General features: G+C 42.4%; 2 protein-coding genes across 5 annotated transcripts; one reads left to right on the top strand and one right to left on the bottom strand.

Annotated features, from left to right (window-relative positions):
- Window positions 1-3,052: 3,052 nt before the first annotated feature.
- On the bottom strand, window positions 3,053-11,334 carry DNAAF10 (dynein axonemal assembly factor 10). 4 transcript variants are annotated; one of them, XM_041125135.1, is made up of 9 exons: window positions 11,135-11,334; window positions 10,116-10,216; window positions 8,918-9,048; window positions 8,338-8,439; window positions 8,051-8,134; window positions 6,798-6,913; window positions 6,335-6,469; window positions 4,723-4,820; window positions 3,053-3,960 (listed from the first exon to the last, which is right to left on the bottom strand). In XM_041125135.1, the coding sequence occupies exons 4-9, from the start codon at window positions 8,387-8,389 to the stop codon at window positions 3,753-3,755; spliced, it is 693 nt and encodes a 230-aa protein (XP_040981069.1). In that variant the 5' UTR covers window positions 8,390-8,439; window positions 8,918-9,048; window positions 10,116-10,216; window positions 11,135-11,334; the 3' UTR covers window positions 3,053-3,752. The 4 variants fall into 4 exon arrangements, with proteins under 4 accessions (XP_040981069.1, XP_040981067.1, XP_029877595.1 ...); XM_041125133.1 differs by lacking the exon at window positions 11,135-11,334 and adding an exon at window positions 10,903-11,061; XM_030021735.2 differs by lacking the exons at window positions 8,051-8,134; window positions 11,135-11,334 and adding an exon at window positions 10,903-11,052.
- An 84-nt stretch (window positions 11,335-11,418) lies between these two features.
- Window positions 11,419-17,020, top strand: PNO1 (partner of NOB1 homolog). The gene is made up of 7 exons (XM_030021882.2): window positions 11,419-11,714; window positions 11,878-12,027; window positions 13,948-14,031; window positions 14,692-14,752; window positions 15,555-15,672; window positions 16,195-16,265; window positions 16,750-17,020. Exons 1-7 carry the CDS (start codon window positions 11,532-11,534, stop codon window positions 16,815-16,817), a joined length of 735 nt encoding a protein of 244 aa, XP_029877742.1. The 5' UTR covers window positions 11,419-11,531; the 3' UTR covers window positions 16,818-17,020.
- Window positions 17,021-17,197: the final 177 nt, after the last annotated feature.

Genomic DNA, 17,197 nt, shown 5'->3' on the forward strand with positions numbered 1-17,197 from the left:
AACTGTCTTTCATTTTCTAGGTACACAGCTACAGCCACTTACCTTTCCTGAACAAGGACAGCACTACCCTTCATCTGTGCTTCCCTCCAGCTCTCTTAGCTTTTTGCAAACTCTTGCCACGCAACCTGTCATGTATTTTCGTGAAACCAGCTACTCATGAGGGAAATGCATTCCTTCATTTTCAAAACAACAAATAAAATGAATCCCAAAATTAAGTACCCAGAAGTAACACACATTTCATCTTTTTGAGGCCCATGGAGCTTTAAGAAGTGTTGTTTATTAGTTCTTGTTCAAATTTGTATCACCATCATGTAGGCTCACTAGGAGCTGTCCCTGGAGTTGTTCATATAAGGAAGGGACATTTTTGCTGCAGGCCAAGTACATAATAAAAATACCACCAAGAGCCCAGTCCTGCATTCAAGAGTTCTTTGCTTTCCCTCACAGGTACCTATACCAAGAGCTTTTTCTTCCCTTACTCTGTGCTTGACTCAGAGTTACTATTAAAGAGAGAAACATATTTCCACAAACTTCCACTGCCTAGCATACCTTTCACTGAGTATATTTTATTTACAGCACAAAGCTAATGGGGGCCATCTCTGAACAGTGCATTTTAGACTCAAAGCACTTGAATTGATTCTTTTAACTCCACACCCCCAGCTTTTTAAAGCAAGCTGCAGCCAAGACTGCACAGCAGTAGTTCCCCCTATTCCCTCCTGCTGGGATGCACCCTAAGAGGGACAACATTTAAAATAATTTCAGAATATGCTCTTAGCATTACGCTATGCACACAAGCAGATGGGATTACCGATGTCAAAAAAAATAAAAATCATATACTAAATATTACACTTGAAAGCAAACCATCAAGTCTTAAGGAAGACAGCTGGATCTCATAAATCTTTGCCTTCCACGAAATATTTAGCCTACATCCCTCAGAAGAGCATATGCGGACCTACATACATCTAACATGCTACACAACCTGCCATTTGCTTGCCAAGCCAAAGTGAAACCTGCACATACACCTGCACCAGAGGTTAGCACGTCACGTTTTTGACAGATGGACAGACCTCATTAGCCCTTGCTCAGGGATCTTGAAATTCTGGGCTCAGCCTTAGCAGCTTTGGTGCCGGCCCACAGCACCAGGACCCACCTCACTAGGGCATCCCCATGGTTCTGGCCACACTGGGGCACCTTCCCAGCGCCAAGCCACTGAGCACATGCCTCCTTTGCAGAGGGACAGATTCTCACTGGTCAAACCTAAGGGCTGCTTTTCTGGAAGTAAGCTTTTGTTACAGTTTCAGATACCTCCCAGTTTGTTACTATTGGTTACTGTGCTTTCATCCCTGCTGGCCATTGCTAAACCTGTGATAAGAGACTAAATGTGAAGGCAGGCTAGAGTCAAGCATCAGTGACCTACTAAAACCATGGACTTCCATAGACACATTGAGTTTATGGTCTATTGCAATTGTCCTGCTGGCCCCCTCTGCTACACAGGCATTAATGATTTTCCTGTTCCATAAGGTTTAATAGCCTGTGAGCCTTTTCTACCCACAGGTGTCTGCTCTCTTTTTCCTCAGCTGGTTTAATCAATTAAGATACCCAGGAGTTAATAAGGACAATTTTATCTCACTTGTATTTAGCTGGAATCTTAGATCAGAGAAAAAGTCCAAAGTCTCTCAGTCCAAAGCTTGTCACCTCATGCTCTCCAAAACAGAGCTGACTGACAATGCACAGGCAAATTTGCATCCCATTTCCCTTTTAAGTGTGATTTAGCTATCCCAATGTAACTTTTCTGACACAAGCTGTTATTTGGAGGGACAATGTTTCTAGATTTTGGGAAGCTGGTGAGACACTGTAATTTCTTACTATAAATAACTCTAACACAGTAGTAGCATAGAAGTATAGCAAGGTCCAATTTGGATCCATCAGCACATTCAGACCTTTTAGACCTGCCTCACCCTCTAGCATGTGACTTGCTGCAGTAGAGAACTCATCAGTCCCCAGCAAACTGAAGAGACAGATAGCTTTGGTAAAAGTTTCAGAGCTATTTGCCAGCAGTCTGAGGACATCGTGTAGTGCCAGGTCTGCATGTTTGCCATCTCTCACTATCTCATCCCAGCCTTAGTGTTGCCCTTCTGCTACAGCTCCTCACCTCTCCTTTCAACCCAGTTTCTCCTTCTACTTTCAGTAGTCTCTGGTTTCCACACTGCTTCCCCCATTTGCCACTTTCCCTACCTTAACCTTCAGTATTTGGCCATTTCCTCTTCCTCCTGCATCTTGCTTGGATGCCACTGGTGGCAGGACCAGTACAGACAAGGCCCTAGCATCTCTCCTTCTGCAGACCAGCCTCTAGTTTTCAGGTGCAGTCCCTGGAAGGTTAGGCTTGATTCGACACAGGTGACTCACCTGCATTTGTCAGATACCAAATCCTCATTTGGAAGTCTGAGGAAACAGAGCTTCTTTGCAAATGGCCACACAGGGGCTTTTGTGTTGTTAACCTGGACAAAGCCAACATTCTCCCATCACATCTGGTTTCAGAAATAGTTAAATACTTTTACATAATACCAGACAAAGCTAATTACCTTTGTATTTTAGGTATTAACTATTTAGGTAATACCAGACAAAGAAGTGACAAATGAAGTCATTAGAGCTTACTGAAATTAAGAAAGCCCCCACCATACATCCACAAATAGAGGACAGCAACTGGATGTGCCTGCTAAAAAGAACTGACAACAGCACATACTGGTAAAGTCAGAAAAGAAACACACTGGAGATAAGGGGAATTACAAAGAGAAGTTCAGGTCAAACTACAGTAACAAAGCTACTAACTCTGTCACATCGGATTTTGAAGAAATACTGAATCAGTTAAAAAAAAATAAAGAAGAGAGTACTTTGGCTACCTTATAAAGTTTTTCACGATGGAGGTAAGTTTTAGTGACTTTTGCTGCAAAATGAGTTAAGTTTTATCTAAGTACTGCACGCTGTTGTTGTAAATCTATACAAGTACATTCCTCCTCTAAATCTCTGGATGTTTGAATAATTTACTTTGTTCATATTAAGACAACACTGCATATAATTTTATTTGTAGAATACCAAGCTGCAAACAGATATAAAAGCAACAGAACATAAAAACTTGTTATGAAACCAAACTCAAATAATAAAACAGTGCATTTTGCTCTGTTTAATAGTTTAATTTCAATATGATTTCAGTAAAAAGCTTACTCCATTAAACCTGAACATTTCAGCATCCATTATAGTTTCTATAGTGTATTAAAGAATCCTAAGTCACTTTAACAAACATTCTAATTAATATATCCAATAACACAAAGTTTCTGTGAGGAAGTATATAGTAGTTTCCATCGCATGAATGCATATGGACAAAACTATATCTAAAAAAGCCAAACCATTTAACAAGTCTGAACAGATTTGCACTGTGATTAAAGTGAACACAAACAATTTAAAGTGATTTCTAAAATTACAGATTGCGCTAACAAAGGCACACTTTATTTTAAATGTAGATTCACATTTCTAGAAGGTAAAAGTTTTGTGCACAGGCAACTTCAAGTCATTGCGGCACCATCAGTCAAACAACTCGTAACTGCATGTATCTGAACTTTCAATAGAAAGATCTGGTTTCTATTTCTTTAATCCAGTTTTAATAGGGAGAAATTAAATTAGAAACCAGACGGCTCTCCCTCCTATATTTACAGACTGCAAGCTATGCTGCTTTCTCCTCAGAAATCCTAGTTTTCCTGTCAAACTTTGTTAAGCTTCGTAACTATCAACACCCTCACAGTTTGGTCAAAGGCACCACAAACACAGAGTCCCTTTTTGTCAGGGCTCCAGTCTAGGCTAGAAATCGGCTGCGTTGACAGAGTCACATTCTGCAAGAGACTGACAGAACCTGCCACCCCCATCTCAGCTCCTTCAGAATCCTTCTTTGAGCGCTGGGCTGGGTACTCACTGGTGATAAGAAAAGTAAAACAAAACCATGCATTTAGAATTTACTGATGCAAACATATCATTATCCTCTTTATTTTCAAAAGAAGGGTCTCCTCTGTTCTATAGATAAGGCAAATAAATGTCTTAAAAATAATGAATAATCATATCCAGCTATATCCACCCTGCATACTTAGTAAATATTTCATGAAAGAAAAAATGAGGCAGGAAGTTTTGAATCCTGACACCTCTCTCCTATAGCCCTTCATTTTTTAACTGTTTGGCTTTTGCCACAGGCAAGAAAATTTCATCTCAGCTAGCCCTCTGAAACTTAATGCACCTACTTCACCGCGTTTAGGATGATTAAATTATTTTGCCATGTAATGTAAGAAGATGTAAACATAAGAATCTTTAAAAGTCCAGGCTTTCAATATTCTCCTCACACATTAACTGCTACCATATCAGAATTTTAAGAAATCCATTTTCTTCCATTTATCACCTTGTTAACCAAGGATATAATTAGATCTTGATTATGTTAAGAAAACTGAAAAGGGGAAAATTCACCTGTGCTGTTGTCACATTCTTTTAGGGATTAATCCAAGATTCCAGGTCAAGTACTGACACTGAAATCACCCTTTCTCCTGCATATGTAAGCAATGATTTTAACTAAATATTCTGAGGTTGGAAGCAGAACCCTACTCATAATTTTCAGGAAGATTCTTTCTTAAAACATGAAATGGTTGGTTTCTTATCCCCCCTATTGCAGGCTGGACAGTGATTACTTACTATTTCCAGAGATGAAGGCTCCCAGCTCCTCCACTCGTCATAAATATATCTCTGTTCTGTGGTAGGTGTCGAACCTGCCATATGGTAGATTTTTGTGCCTAATAAAAAAAAAAAATCAGCATTGCATAAAAGTCAGTTATGGATGAGCTTCACAAGAAAGGATGCAGAATCTTAAAACGACAATCACTTGTATGAAGAGAACCCAGCCTTCTCATGGTGGATATTGGAACATCTGTTCTAAGGTACCTTCCCTTCCTCCAGCCTTGTGACCTCTGCCACAGAAGCATCCAATTCCCACACAGGAGAAGCCAAGTCAGGCCTCCAGCACACCCCCTTCTTCAGCAGGGATAAGGCAGCAGCCCTATCAAGGCTACCACTCACTAGTACTTCAGCTTCTTTGGGACTGGCCATGTAAGTGAGCAAGGTTAAAGAGAGGTAAAGTGGCTGCGTAAGCATGTCTTTGGGAACTGCTCTAGAACTACAGGATTCCCAGACTCTTAGGTGACACAGTCACCACAAGGTTAATTTCACTCTCTGACATCTCTTAAAATCATTACTGGAAGGGAATATACTACAAACACTGTGCAAACAAAAAAAGCAATCTACAATTAGATTTAAATCTCAGCCAGGGCACAGCAAGATAACATAGCAACAGAAATCACTTAGGGAAAAACCCCAACACATGTACTCTGACTTAATGCATATCTGTCTGCAAGAGTCCAAAAGGAAAAGCTTAAATGCAGTGAATGAAAGATAAGAAATTCCATTTTCACATTTTGATTATTACAAACACTAATTCAGTAAATACTGTCGTATTATCTAATCAAAGTACTTCCAACATCTTATCTGCTTTGAATGGTGGTATGGAAAATATTAAAGATATTAAGTTGAAACTCAGCTTTTCCTAATTTAGGCAGTCCTGGAGAATTTCAACACAAAAGTTCCTTTTCTCTAATTATCAGATTTTGTTCAAAAAAAAAAAAAAAAACAAAACCCAAACTGTTTTATAAACAACTTAAACTAATCAACACAGCGGTCACAGATGGAAGAAAAAAAGGTTATAAGAGTTCTCCATATTTAACAGCCTCCAGACCACTGAGTCTCTCCTACATATCCTTTCACTCACTCTCAATATCCCAATCCAAAAATGTTTGGTTCCGAAGAACAAATAATGATTTCTGTGTCTCATATGAGATCTGGTGACTGCAGGCTGAATAGTGTTTGCAGAGAGCTCACTTTGTTTTGGGATATATTTAAGATTCAGATCTGCATGCTTATCACAATTTAATATGGCCTCCAATAAACATGACTCCCAGACTAGGGGCACAGCTGAGCGCACAGAGGTGCAACTGCAGCAGAACCCAAAGACCAAAGAAGCCCAAACATCAGGTTATAAAAGGGAGGAAACCTGGATGAGTGCTGGCAGCTGGATGCACAGGGGCTCTTCCACTGCTTGCACCTGGGGCCACACCAGCCACACCCCTGCACAGCTTTGTGCCCCAGTAACCTGGACACCTATTACCTATCCAAGGCAATAGTTTTAGACCTGTAGTACTTTGGCAGCCTATATTCAAAAAGTTTGTCTCTTAAGAAATTCTCTGTCTCCCCATACCTTCTCTGAAACAGAAGCAAAACCTTTGGTTGGATGCTGAGTTCTCATATCAAAAACATGAAATTTTCCCTCAAGCGATGTGGCCACTAGCTTGTTCATATTTACATCTTTTCTGTCAAACTCCAGACTGCAAACCTGGAAATATAAAAAAATAAAAATACATTCAGCCTTGAAATTTAGCCACTCCTAAAAAAATGGGTGATTGTGATTTGTAAATATATATTAATCATTGGTTATTTTTACAATGACATCACCACCAATTTGGAAATAACAAAACCATCTGAAAACATGAATCTACTGAAAAATACCCCATGCTATTCAGACCAAGAATTTGAGGGGTACAATTCCTTGGTACAATCTCAGCAGAAATGTATTCTGGGTAAATTTCACGTAGACAGAGTCTTTTTAATTTTTCCATCCTACATAGGAGCTGGAATGAAAAATACTTTTATGGTTTCCTTACCCCATTCTTAATGTTGGTCTCCCATCGTAGTGACATGGTTTTTAAGTCAAACAATTTAATGTCGCCGTTGTCATATCCAGCACATACAACGCGTTCCTCTTGATTGTAAGCATTGCCTAGACACAGAGAAAGAATTAAACAGAATACAGAAACTCTCTTTACTCTGTAAATTTCAGACCTCCTAAGCCTGCAATTTCAACTTACACTTATGACAGAAAAATAATATTACTATTGGGATATTAAGATTTAATGAACAGTCTGGTTTTCAAACCTGAAAGGTATAGAAAATATAGCTTGAAAACTGGCGGTCTGTTTCTTTTAAAAATATGAACAAAATTCTTATCCCCCCTGCCAAGTATTGCCTAAACTGCACAGACTTAAGTACTGCACACTGTTCCTGTAAACCTATACAAATACGTTCCTTCTCTAAATCTTCATCTGCTATAAACCATGCTCCCCAGACAGCACCACGGCACCGGAGCAGAAAGCGGTTCAGCGGTTCCTTAACCAGCCTCTCAAGCACGAAACGTTAGTGGGACAAGACGACTTTTCTGCAGACACAGACTCGTAGGGAGGCCCTGGGTGTTACCATGGCCATCACTAGACAGATGCAGAAGCCTGCCTCCAAAAACTCCCAGCTGACAGAATCAGGGAAGCACATCAGTGTCTGAAAGAAGTTAGCTCAGGGCACATAGTTCAAAATGAACCTGGCCTTGGCTCAAGCTTCAGTAACCCAGAAGAAAATTGAAGAAAATATGAGGCCGTTTTTTTTCTCCATTTGTCAAAGCAGAAGACAAAGATATGAATAGCAATGAGCTTTATAGTTGCACCTTCTTGCCAGGAAATGTCATCTCCTTACTATCAATTTTGTTATTATAATCCATGCACTTATTAGCAGTTTGTAAAACTTACTCCCTGACTCTGGAGGCAAAAATGGAGCTAATACAGAAATACCAGCAGAACACAAGCAGCTTGTTCTCTCCAAAAGAAAAATGCAGAGCACACATCAAGCATTGCTGTTGTCTTTATTTAGCTCTTAGCTTCAAGGATCTTCTCTTAAATTAATGCCTTAATGTTTGATAGTTGGAGCTACACTGCAACAGCGATTGGTTCCCTGTGCACTACAACATTTACACTCCTTGAGGACAACGCAGCTGGATATACTGTTTTTACATTCCTAGGCATAGATATAAAGCTTGCACAGCTTATCTGTGCAATCATAGAACCACAGAATCATGTAGTTTGGAAAAGACCTTTAAGATCAGAGTCCAACCGCAAATGATGACCAAAGGTGATAAGAGAATGAGTCCAAAACCCAACTATCACAAAATCGGCTTCTTTTGAAAAAAAAAAAAAAAAAAAAAAAGAAAGAAAAAAAAAAAAAGATTAAAACCACATAAATTTGACAACATTGAAAAGCAAAACCTGCTACTTATGTGTCCATACAAAATAAACTATTCCACAACATCCTGAAATACTTCGATAATTGTCAAAGCACAATCACATTAGAGGGCGGAATGGATATAATCTGATAGATTACCAAATGTTACTGTCCAGCAGTCTCTTTTGCTCTCCCCATGTACAGGTTCCATATTAGCGACAGGAGTATCTTTCTGTCTCGGGTCCCATACTTTCACAGTTCCTGTGAAAGAAGGACAATGGATTTTGTATTACGGATATACTGTCACGTTGCGTTCATCTTCCCAGGGAAGGCCTTTGCTTTTCAGCCTGATATTCAAAACACAGGAGCATCTCTTTCAATTCCAGAAAGCCAGACTGTATTTAGTGGGTAGAAAAAAAAAAAACAAAAAAAACCAAACCACCAGAAATAAAGTGAAAGTATTTGTCAAGGATGTATTTTCTCTAGCTGATATTTTGCATTTATGCTGCTTTGTATTCCTTCTGTCCCATGCTCAGTGAGAACAGTATCTTTTGCTTATCTGCAGCTTCTAAAAGAATTAGAGAAAATTTGTTCCAAGCAAGGTTCAAAAGACAGCATACGAAGAACTAGTTGCAACAGATTCGTAACTAGTTCAGATGGCAGACTACGCCCTGCCATCAAAGCTTGCAGACTACTTTCTCAGAGTAACTGAAAAGACTTTCAAAGTTCACTAACTCACCATCTCGACTGCCAGTCACAATTTCTGGTGCACCTTCCCCAATTCCTAAGCCACCTACACCATCTATACTGTTTATGATTTCCTTATGACCTTTCACAGAATACACTGGTATTTCAGGAACTTCTAAATTCCTAGGTGAGAGAGAAAAGAACAGATAACATGGCATTTTCCTTGATGCTCAGGATTTGTATAAAAGTGACAGGAAACATGAGCACAAATTATATAAACTGAGATTAACAGTGGGAACAAAACATGGATATCACCATTAAGAACCGCAAGTCTTTGTTCAATTCCTTCTTTGCCTACTGCTTTAGACTGGTCTGGAAGTTTCTGCTCAGTTCTGGACTTCCCTGTTTGTAAAGGCAGTTGTGGGATTCCCAACAGCAACCCTTAAGAACCAGGTTTTATGTTGGGCTCAAAATGAATCGCACTACAGATCAAAATACTCCAATTAGCTTTACTTTCAGTAAGTATATAAAATGATCTTATTCAGTGATCCCCACCTAGCTCTGACTACTGCTCTTGAACTTCACATGAAAGCTGCATCCAACTGTGGGTTTCATGGTTCTTCCCCACTGATTCCCATCCTTTGAGAATCCTTCAGAATTTTATTTTAAATTTCAACTAGTGACTAATCCATGTCGTTCTTGCTATTCCAACAAAACAGAACCAATAGTTCCTTAGCAAGGGAAATGCAATAATAACAACAACAACCACCACCACCACCACCAACCCCTTTCTGACCCTGTAACTTTATTTGATAATCAATTTACCAATACAAATTAATTATACAAATAATTCAGGGACGTGAAAAAACATTTGAGACTTCAAGGTTAAAAATACGTATTTAATCTAGACACCAAATTTAGGTTGAACACAACCTCTGACTTGTACTCATGCGTCCATGCAAAAGCCTCTGAAAAAGAAGAGGACCTAGCAGAACTTTAACAGGTTTTTGTAGCTGCACACAGAAGATGCAAGCAAAACAGCACCGAATTAAACCACTGTGCAGAATTCATGTTGTTTTTACAAAACAGGCATGGTCCAAATACAGTAGCCAGTGAAGCTTATGACTGGGTCCCAATCATATGCAGCACAGAGAACATCTCATACAAAAGCCATCCACATACAGAAACATCAGTTCAACAGACACGTACGACATCAAATGAAAAAGCTGCGAGAGAATATGCACGCTTACCATATGTTAAGGTTTCCACCAAAATCTCCCGTAGCTAAGTATCTTTGCTGCAGAGATGTAGCACCAAAAGTTCCACATTTTATAGGTTTAGCCTTTTCAATCTTTTAAAAAAAAGGATACATTCTGTGTCAGCACACGGAAAAAACCAACACAACCGCGGACCGTGGCAGCAGTTTCTTGAGAGTCCACGGGTGGCAGATTTCAGTGAAATGCACATAAGACGTTTGGCGTAAGATACAAGCAAAATGCTATCAAAGGCTTATTACACCTTGTGTTTATTTCTTTGTGTACAGGAAAGCAGAGACGTCGGTTTAATGGTCTTAAACCTCTCTCACCTTCAGGTTGCCAATGATACTCAGAGGCTGCTGTCTCTACTGATTTGCAAAGATAACGCAGAGGGAATCGTAGCTCTTCCCAGAGCCCTGCTGGCACCCCGGGAAAGGCAGAATTAAGCCCTTCTTTCAGTTAATCTGTAGCAGTATTGTGCGCGCACCCTCAGCGCCTCTTCCCTACTGAGCTATCAGTTTATTCGCTGGTGGCCCTGGGGGTCTTTATGCACCCGAGGGGCTGTCACCCCTAGAAATCGGCAAATCGTCAAAGGTCAGTTTGAGTTTGAAGAAATAAAAAAAAAAAAAAAAGAAGCACCCCCCACCCCAACCCAAACACAACCGGGGCGCGGGGCCCCCGGCGTTCCCTGTAACGCGACCCGTGACAACAAGCCAACGAGCGCACGCCGGGCTAGCGCGAGTAAACGGAGCGACGCAAATTTAACGGGCGAAGCGGGCACCCCACGTCGTGGTTTTCGTCTCGTTTTCCTCCCCGCCATCGAGTCCCGCCGGCCGCGGGCAGGCGCCTGGCTCTCCCTCCCCGAGCGGGATCCGAGCCGGGGCTGCGGCCCCCGGGCAGGGCCTAGGGGCCCTCGTCCCCGCGGGGGGGATCGGGACACGCTCGGGCCCAGGCGGCGGCGGCGGCGGCCGCCCCCCGCCGGCCCCGGCCCCGGCCCCGTCGCCGCCGCTCACCTCCCGCAGCAGCGCCAGGCGGCCGCCCCGCAGCTCGTACAGCTGGAGGAGGCCGGTGCCGCGCGCGGCGCTGCCCAGGCAGAGGAGGCGCGCGCTGCGGGGCACCCACTTGCAGTCGAACAGGGTGTAGCTCAGAGCGCCTGCTGCACGTGCGACACCAGGAGGCGAGAAAGCCAAGCCGCCCAAAATCGCCGCCGAACGCGAAGGGGCCGACCGCTCGCATGACGACGCACGAGGCCGGGCACGCGGGCACCGCAGGAAGCGAGCGAGCGGGCGGGGCGGAAGTGGGCGGCGGGCCCCTTCCGGCGGCAGCTGGGAGGCACGTGGGCTCGCGCGGCCGGAGCGGGGCCAGGGTCGGAGCGGGAGCCCCTCGGTAACGGCTTCCCCGTCCGTCGCCATGGAGACCGAGAGGGCGGCGGCGGCGGGCGAGGGCGGCTTCACCAGCGTCGTGTCCAAGCGGAGCCGGCGGAAGCGGCGAGCGGCCGCGGAGGAGCCGCCGGCGGGGGCCGCCATGGACACGGCGGAGCCGCGGCCCGGCAAGAGGCCGGCCTTCCCGCCGGTGGCCGCCGAGGCGCTGGGGGTACGCGGGGCGCCGGGCGGGGCAAACGGCGGCCTGGCCGCGGTGCCGGGAAGACCCGAGCGCCCCGGGGAAGCCGCGGGAGGCGGAGCAGCCCTCCGGCAGCTGGGAGGGTGTCCGGTTCTCGGCCCCCCCTTGGCTCACGCCCTTCTCCCCCCCCCGCTAGGTTGGCAAAGGCGAGATGAGGAAGGTGGCCGTGCCGGCCAACAGGTACACGCCGTTAAAAGAGAACTGGATGAAAATATTCACGCCTGTCGTGGAGCACTTGCAGCTTCAAATCAGGTTTAATTTGAAAACGAGAAACGTTGAAATCAAGGTAAAGAGACCTCCTCCTCCTCCTCCTCCTGCTGCTGCTTTCCCGGCTAGTACCCGAAATGCAGCGCCTCTCCTCACAGGTGCTCTTGTTCCGCCTACTAAAGACTAGGGAAGCGTGCTGAACCCCAGAGAACGCTCGGGAAAAAAGAAGCTGCGTAGTTCCACCTAACCAGAGAACCCTCACTGGGGACCGAAAGAAAGTCTGGCAGTTACTGCTTGGAAGCAAGTAGTTCACGCAAGCAAAATTCAAAAGGGTTAATCTGTTCTGGAAGCGGGGGGGGGGGGTGGGTGGGCATGTTTAATTTTTATAGGAGAAAATTATGTGTGCAAGAATTAAGGAAGACTTGGTCTGTGTGTTAGGTACGATTTTGGAATGCAGTGTTTTCACACTATTTAAGGCTACTAAGTACTTAGGTGACGATTTTGAGTTGACAGTGTCTTTTGAGGGGGCCACCGAATCTTCTCTTACCTTCTGTTTGTGGCAGAAGATAAGGGCCTGTAGTTTAATAGTTTGTGATTTTTCTTTAATGGATTGCACTGAAATAGCTTAGGGTACAGATACCAATATATAATTGTAAGTCTTGCAGATGCTCATTCTTCATTCTTACTCCTCCTCAGGAATATTCAGACTAGCTGTTTTTAAGTGTATATCCAAAGCTCCTGCTATGCCTTTGACATACGACTTAATACCGTATGAGCTATAATACCGTATTAGCCATGTTGATGTATGAGACCTTCTAATGTAATAGTGAAAATACAGACACCAACAGTAATTCTGCTTCCTAACCGTGATATCTTACCACAAGTTCAATGGCAGCAACTAAGAGGAAAGGTGACAGAACTATCCCTTATTTACGCTTCCTAGAAATAACTTGAAGGAAAAGGTAGGGAAGAGCAGGAACTTGCAGTTCTCCCAAATAACTGTGCAGGTGAGAAACCTGGGATTTTACCAATGCTTTTTGATACGGAATAATCTCTGGTTGAAAAGTGAGGTAGTTTTGATCTTGATCAAGCCGATTTCATTTTGCCCATACCTATCATTAATATAAAACAACTGAAAACTTTGAAATGAGTTTCTATCATTTCTTTGACATGGCACAGAAGCTGTAAATGGCGTTTCAGGATACTTTTACGTATTCTAGACCTTAACGTAATTATTATTAATTTATTGTTTCCTTAATTATTGTTTCCTGTTTTCCTATAGCTTCAAAGACTGCTTTTTTCTAAGTCGTCCCTGTTAGGATCTGTAAATGCAGATGTGCACAGACTTTTCCACTGGTAGCAGAGGAATGCTTTGGCCCCGTTTCAGAACATGAACTGAAAAAATGCCCCCAGCAGCAAATCCTGTGGCCTCTGCTGGTGGGGGGTGGGGGTGGGGAGGGGGGGATTATAAAACTTAAACACTGCAACACTTGCTGCTTTGTCAGGTTGATTTGTTCCTGTTCCAAATATCTTGTTAATCTTTCTCTTGTCCCATACGTTTTGTTGAACCTGTCGAGGCTTCTATTCACCTGCTAAAACTTCTTTAGGATATTGTCATTAGAATAACTTTCCCTCCTCAAGCTGTCTCCTGCCATCATCCTTCTTTTTTTTCCTGCTGTTCTGTGTTGCAGCTTAGTTTGCGTTGTTTTTGTTTTTTTCCATAAAAAGGGTGCTCCTCTGTCAGTGGTGGTGGGGATTTTCAGCAGCTTCTCTTTTTCCTCCCCTCCAAACACTGGCTGTGGTAGTGAACGTGTTCTTGTTGAGGGTCAACATTATAAAAAAAGCACAAAGCATATTACTTGGATCTTTCAGTAAAACACAATACAGGAGCATTATCTGAATGTGGCTTTTTTATCGTTAGACTGTATCTCTTAGATTTTTCAAGTCCTGGTCCTACTTGCATGGTCTTAATTTGCAAACATAACTTCTTGTCTTGCAGACTTGTCAAGAGACAAAGGATCTCAGTGCTCTGACGAAAGCAGCTGATTTTGTGAAAGCATTTATACTTGGGTTTCAAGTAGAGGTGAGTCTCCCAACAGCTACGTTGTGAGATTTCTTGAATTTGCTTGCATGATGTCTTTGGCCTCTCTGCAAATTACAGGAAGAAAGAAATAAAGATCCTTAGGTGGTTTTCTAGAAATAAATTTGTTTGAAATTGTGACTGGATTGGAAGTCTAGTTTCTTAAGCTAATGCAGGATAAAAAAGTAACCTTCAAACAGCACATAATTAAAATTATGAAACGGAGGAAATACGTAGCTGTGTGTGAGAGGCAAGCGTGAAGCGATAATCTAGCTCTGAGGTGCTCTGCACGTGTAGAGACTGTTCATTTTGCTTTAGTCCAAGCCAATAACCTTCAGTCTGTTCAAAACTCAAACTTTACTTGGAGAAAACAAAACTACTTTTTGCAGTATCGCACAGCCTGCTTGTTGCCGTGGACCTGTACTGACTTCACTAGCATAGGTGGGCCTGAGGTGAATGTGTAAGGTTCTCTACACAGAAATAAAAATTTATATGGCTATTGAAAAAATAAGTTGATCTAACTTTAGCTGACCATTGTTTGATATGTTAAGTGGAGCAATACTGCTGATGTCATCTGTTTGTATGTACAGAGAAAACATCAGCTTTCAACTCTGTTGTGGTACTGCAACACTCATGCCAATAACAAATCTCTTAATATTTTAGGACGCTCTTGCTCTCATCAGATTAGATGATCTCTTTCTAGAATCATTTGAAGTTACAGACGGTAAGTAGTTTCTGCGGTAAGTAGTTTCTGCTGCGGTATTCGAGTAGTTGTGTGTTACCAGCTGCAAGTACATTTTTTTGTTTCTTTTCCCCTGCTCCACTTGTGTCAGTTTTCAGGGATCAGGAAAACCTTAAAGTCATTACACAGAATTATTGTCTAGGTACAGGCAGCTTGAAAGCCTTGTCATTTTTGTGAGATGTCCCAACAAAACCCCCCAAACCTTCATCCTTAAAAGTATGTCACTTTGTCAGAGTGATTTGGTTTTTCTTGTCACAGTGTAAACATTGTTTTAAACTTAAAAGGTGACATGGAGTGTTTTGGGGACTACATCCATCAGATTTCTAAACCGGCATGGGCTTTGTTACTTCCAGTGTCCTGACAGCGAGGGGTGGGAAGTAGATAGCAGAAACATCTATTATTTCATGTATTACTGGGACTCCTTGGAGTCCCATTTAGAGCAGCATCTAAATCTGATCTGTTTCATTTCTGCTGGTGTTAATTGTGTGCACTTTGGCTCCGTTTCTTTCCTCAATCTTAATTGCTCAGTAATGAAGGGAACGCCTTCCATTACAGTTCTGTATGAGAATTTCTTTCTGATGCCAGAGACCTCATGGTCATGTAGCAGTGGATGTGATTTTTCACTTCTAGTCACATAAGGTGAAATATATATAGGTCTATATTCACCATAGTAAAGTTGCTTTTGTATTACTTGGAATGAGTTGCTTCTAGTAACTTGAACAAGGGAAGCACTACAGAAATACACAACGCTCCTGTTACACTGAATGTGTTATTCTCGTTTTAGTCAAGCCTTTGAAAGGAGACCATCTGTCAAGAGCAATAGGGAGAATAGCAGGGAAAGGTGGAAAAACTAAATTCACTATAGAAAACGTAACCAGGACACGAATCGTTCTTGCTGATGCGTAAGTATTGACTTCCTTCCTTCTAGGCAGAGCACAATCCCTAAGCTAATCCACGTCCCCTTCCAGGAACAAAGATAACTTGAATTTCTTGAAACATTTGTAGAGCAGTTTTAAGACAAATGCTTTGAGTATGTGACCTTTTGTTATGAGAACAATGACAATGTCACCAGCACACCTAGAAGTCAGTAATTCCCCACAGCATAAGAATTCCTTCTTATGAATAATCAAAGCTGAACCTACCAAACCTGCAACAGGATTTTCTTCCTCAAGCTGCTGTACTGTTAAATTTGCAAATTGTAAAATCTATTATAAAAAGGATTTAAAAGAGCACAGGTTTTATGTTGTAGGTTTCCTTGTTCTGAGGTGGGTTTTTTGGAGGTATTTTTTTATTTACAAGTGTAGAAAAGGAACTAGTACACTGATCTGAATTTCCACATTCATCTCTAACCTCCAACTCTCTATTAACTATGTAATCACAGGTTTTTTCCCATTAAGTAATGCTACTTTGACTGCTTTTTACAGGAAAATTCATATTTTGGGATCTTTTCAGAACATTAAAATGGCACGAACAGCAATTTGCAATCTAATTTTAGGTAAGTCCTGTTATCTAATCTTCTCTGTTACATATAAATAGATCTTGCAGTTTGAGAAGCTACTTTCTGTGGGTCTTCCCTGGTGTGTCCACACCTGCATGTGGAGCAGGTAGCTTGCTGGGACTTGTCTTGTTACCCTTAAGAGAAGTGTTTGGGGAAGAAGCAGGAAGCCCAGGGCTTGGTTTCTGGCTCCAAAACCCTCTCCATGGTGCAGAAGGAAGATTTTCTGCTTTTTGGTTTAGCTGCAGCATTCCCTGAGGGGCTATTTTGAATGCCCCATCTAGAAAGCCAAAGGGGGCAACCCACACCAACACCAAAAGTTCAACTCTACACTTGCAGTAACAGACAAGGTGGCTAACCTTGAGCATCCTTCTCACCCAGGGGCTTATTTCTCCACTTTTAACACAGACATGAGAGCAAACCATCCATTTCTGTGGCATACATTTATCTTGTTTGCTGACTGAATTTGTGCCTTCTTCTGCAGGAAGTCCTCCATCAAAAGTTTATGGCAATATTCGGGCAGTGGCCAGCAGAGCAGCTGAAAGATTCTGAGCTGCAGCATGGCTGCCCCACCAAGGACTGGGGCCAGGAGTCATGGTTTCTGTATGCACAAGAGGCCTGGAGCTACACAAGCATGCACTCAAGTCTTCTGCTGAAAACCTGGACTGTTTGTGCAGTCTTAATTTCAAGTCAGACAGCATGTCTGATTTCAACACACTTCATATTTCTGTATAGTCATTAAAAGTTACTTTAAATTGGTTGTGTCTGTATCAGAAGTACAGGTACCTGATTTTACTTAAACTTACCCTCAAACAAAAACCATTCTTCCATTACTGACTTCCTGAACATCAATGTGTTAAAGAGACTGCTGGGAGGACTTTGGAAGGCCTTTGTGTTTGAGCCTAAAGGAATCGGCATAGTTAAGTGTTCAT

Source organism: Aquila chrysaetos, chromosome 8 (assembly GCF_900496995.4).
Source record: "Aquila chrysaetos chrysaetos chromosome 8, bAquChr1.4, whole genome shotgun sequence".
Classification (NCBI taxonomy): Eukaryota; Metazoa; Chordata; class Aves; order Accipitriformes; family Accipitridae; genus Aquila; species Aquila chrysaetos.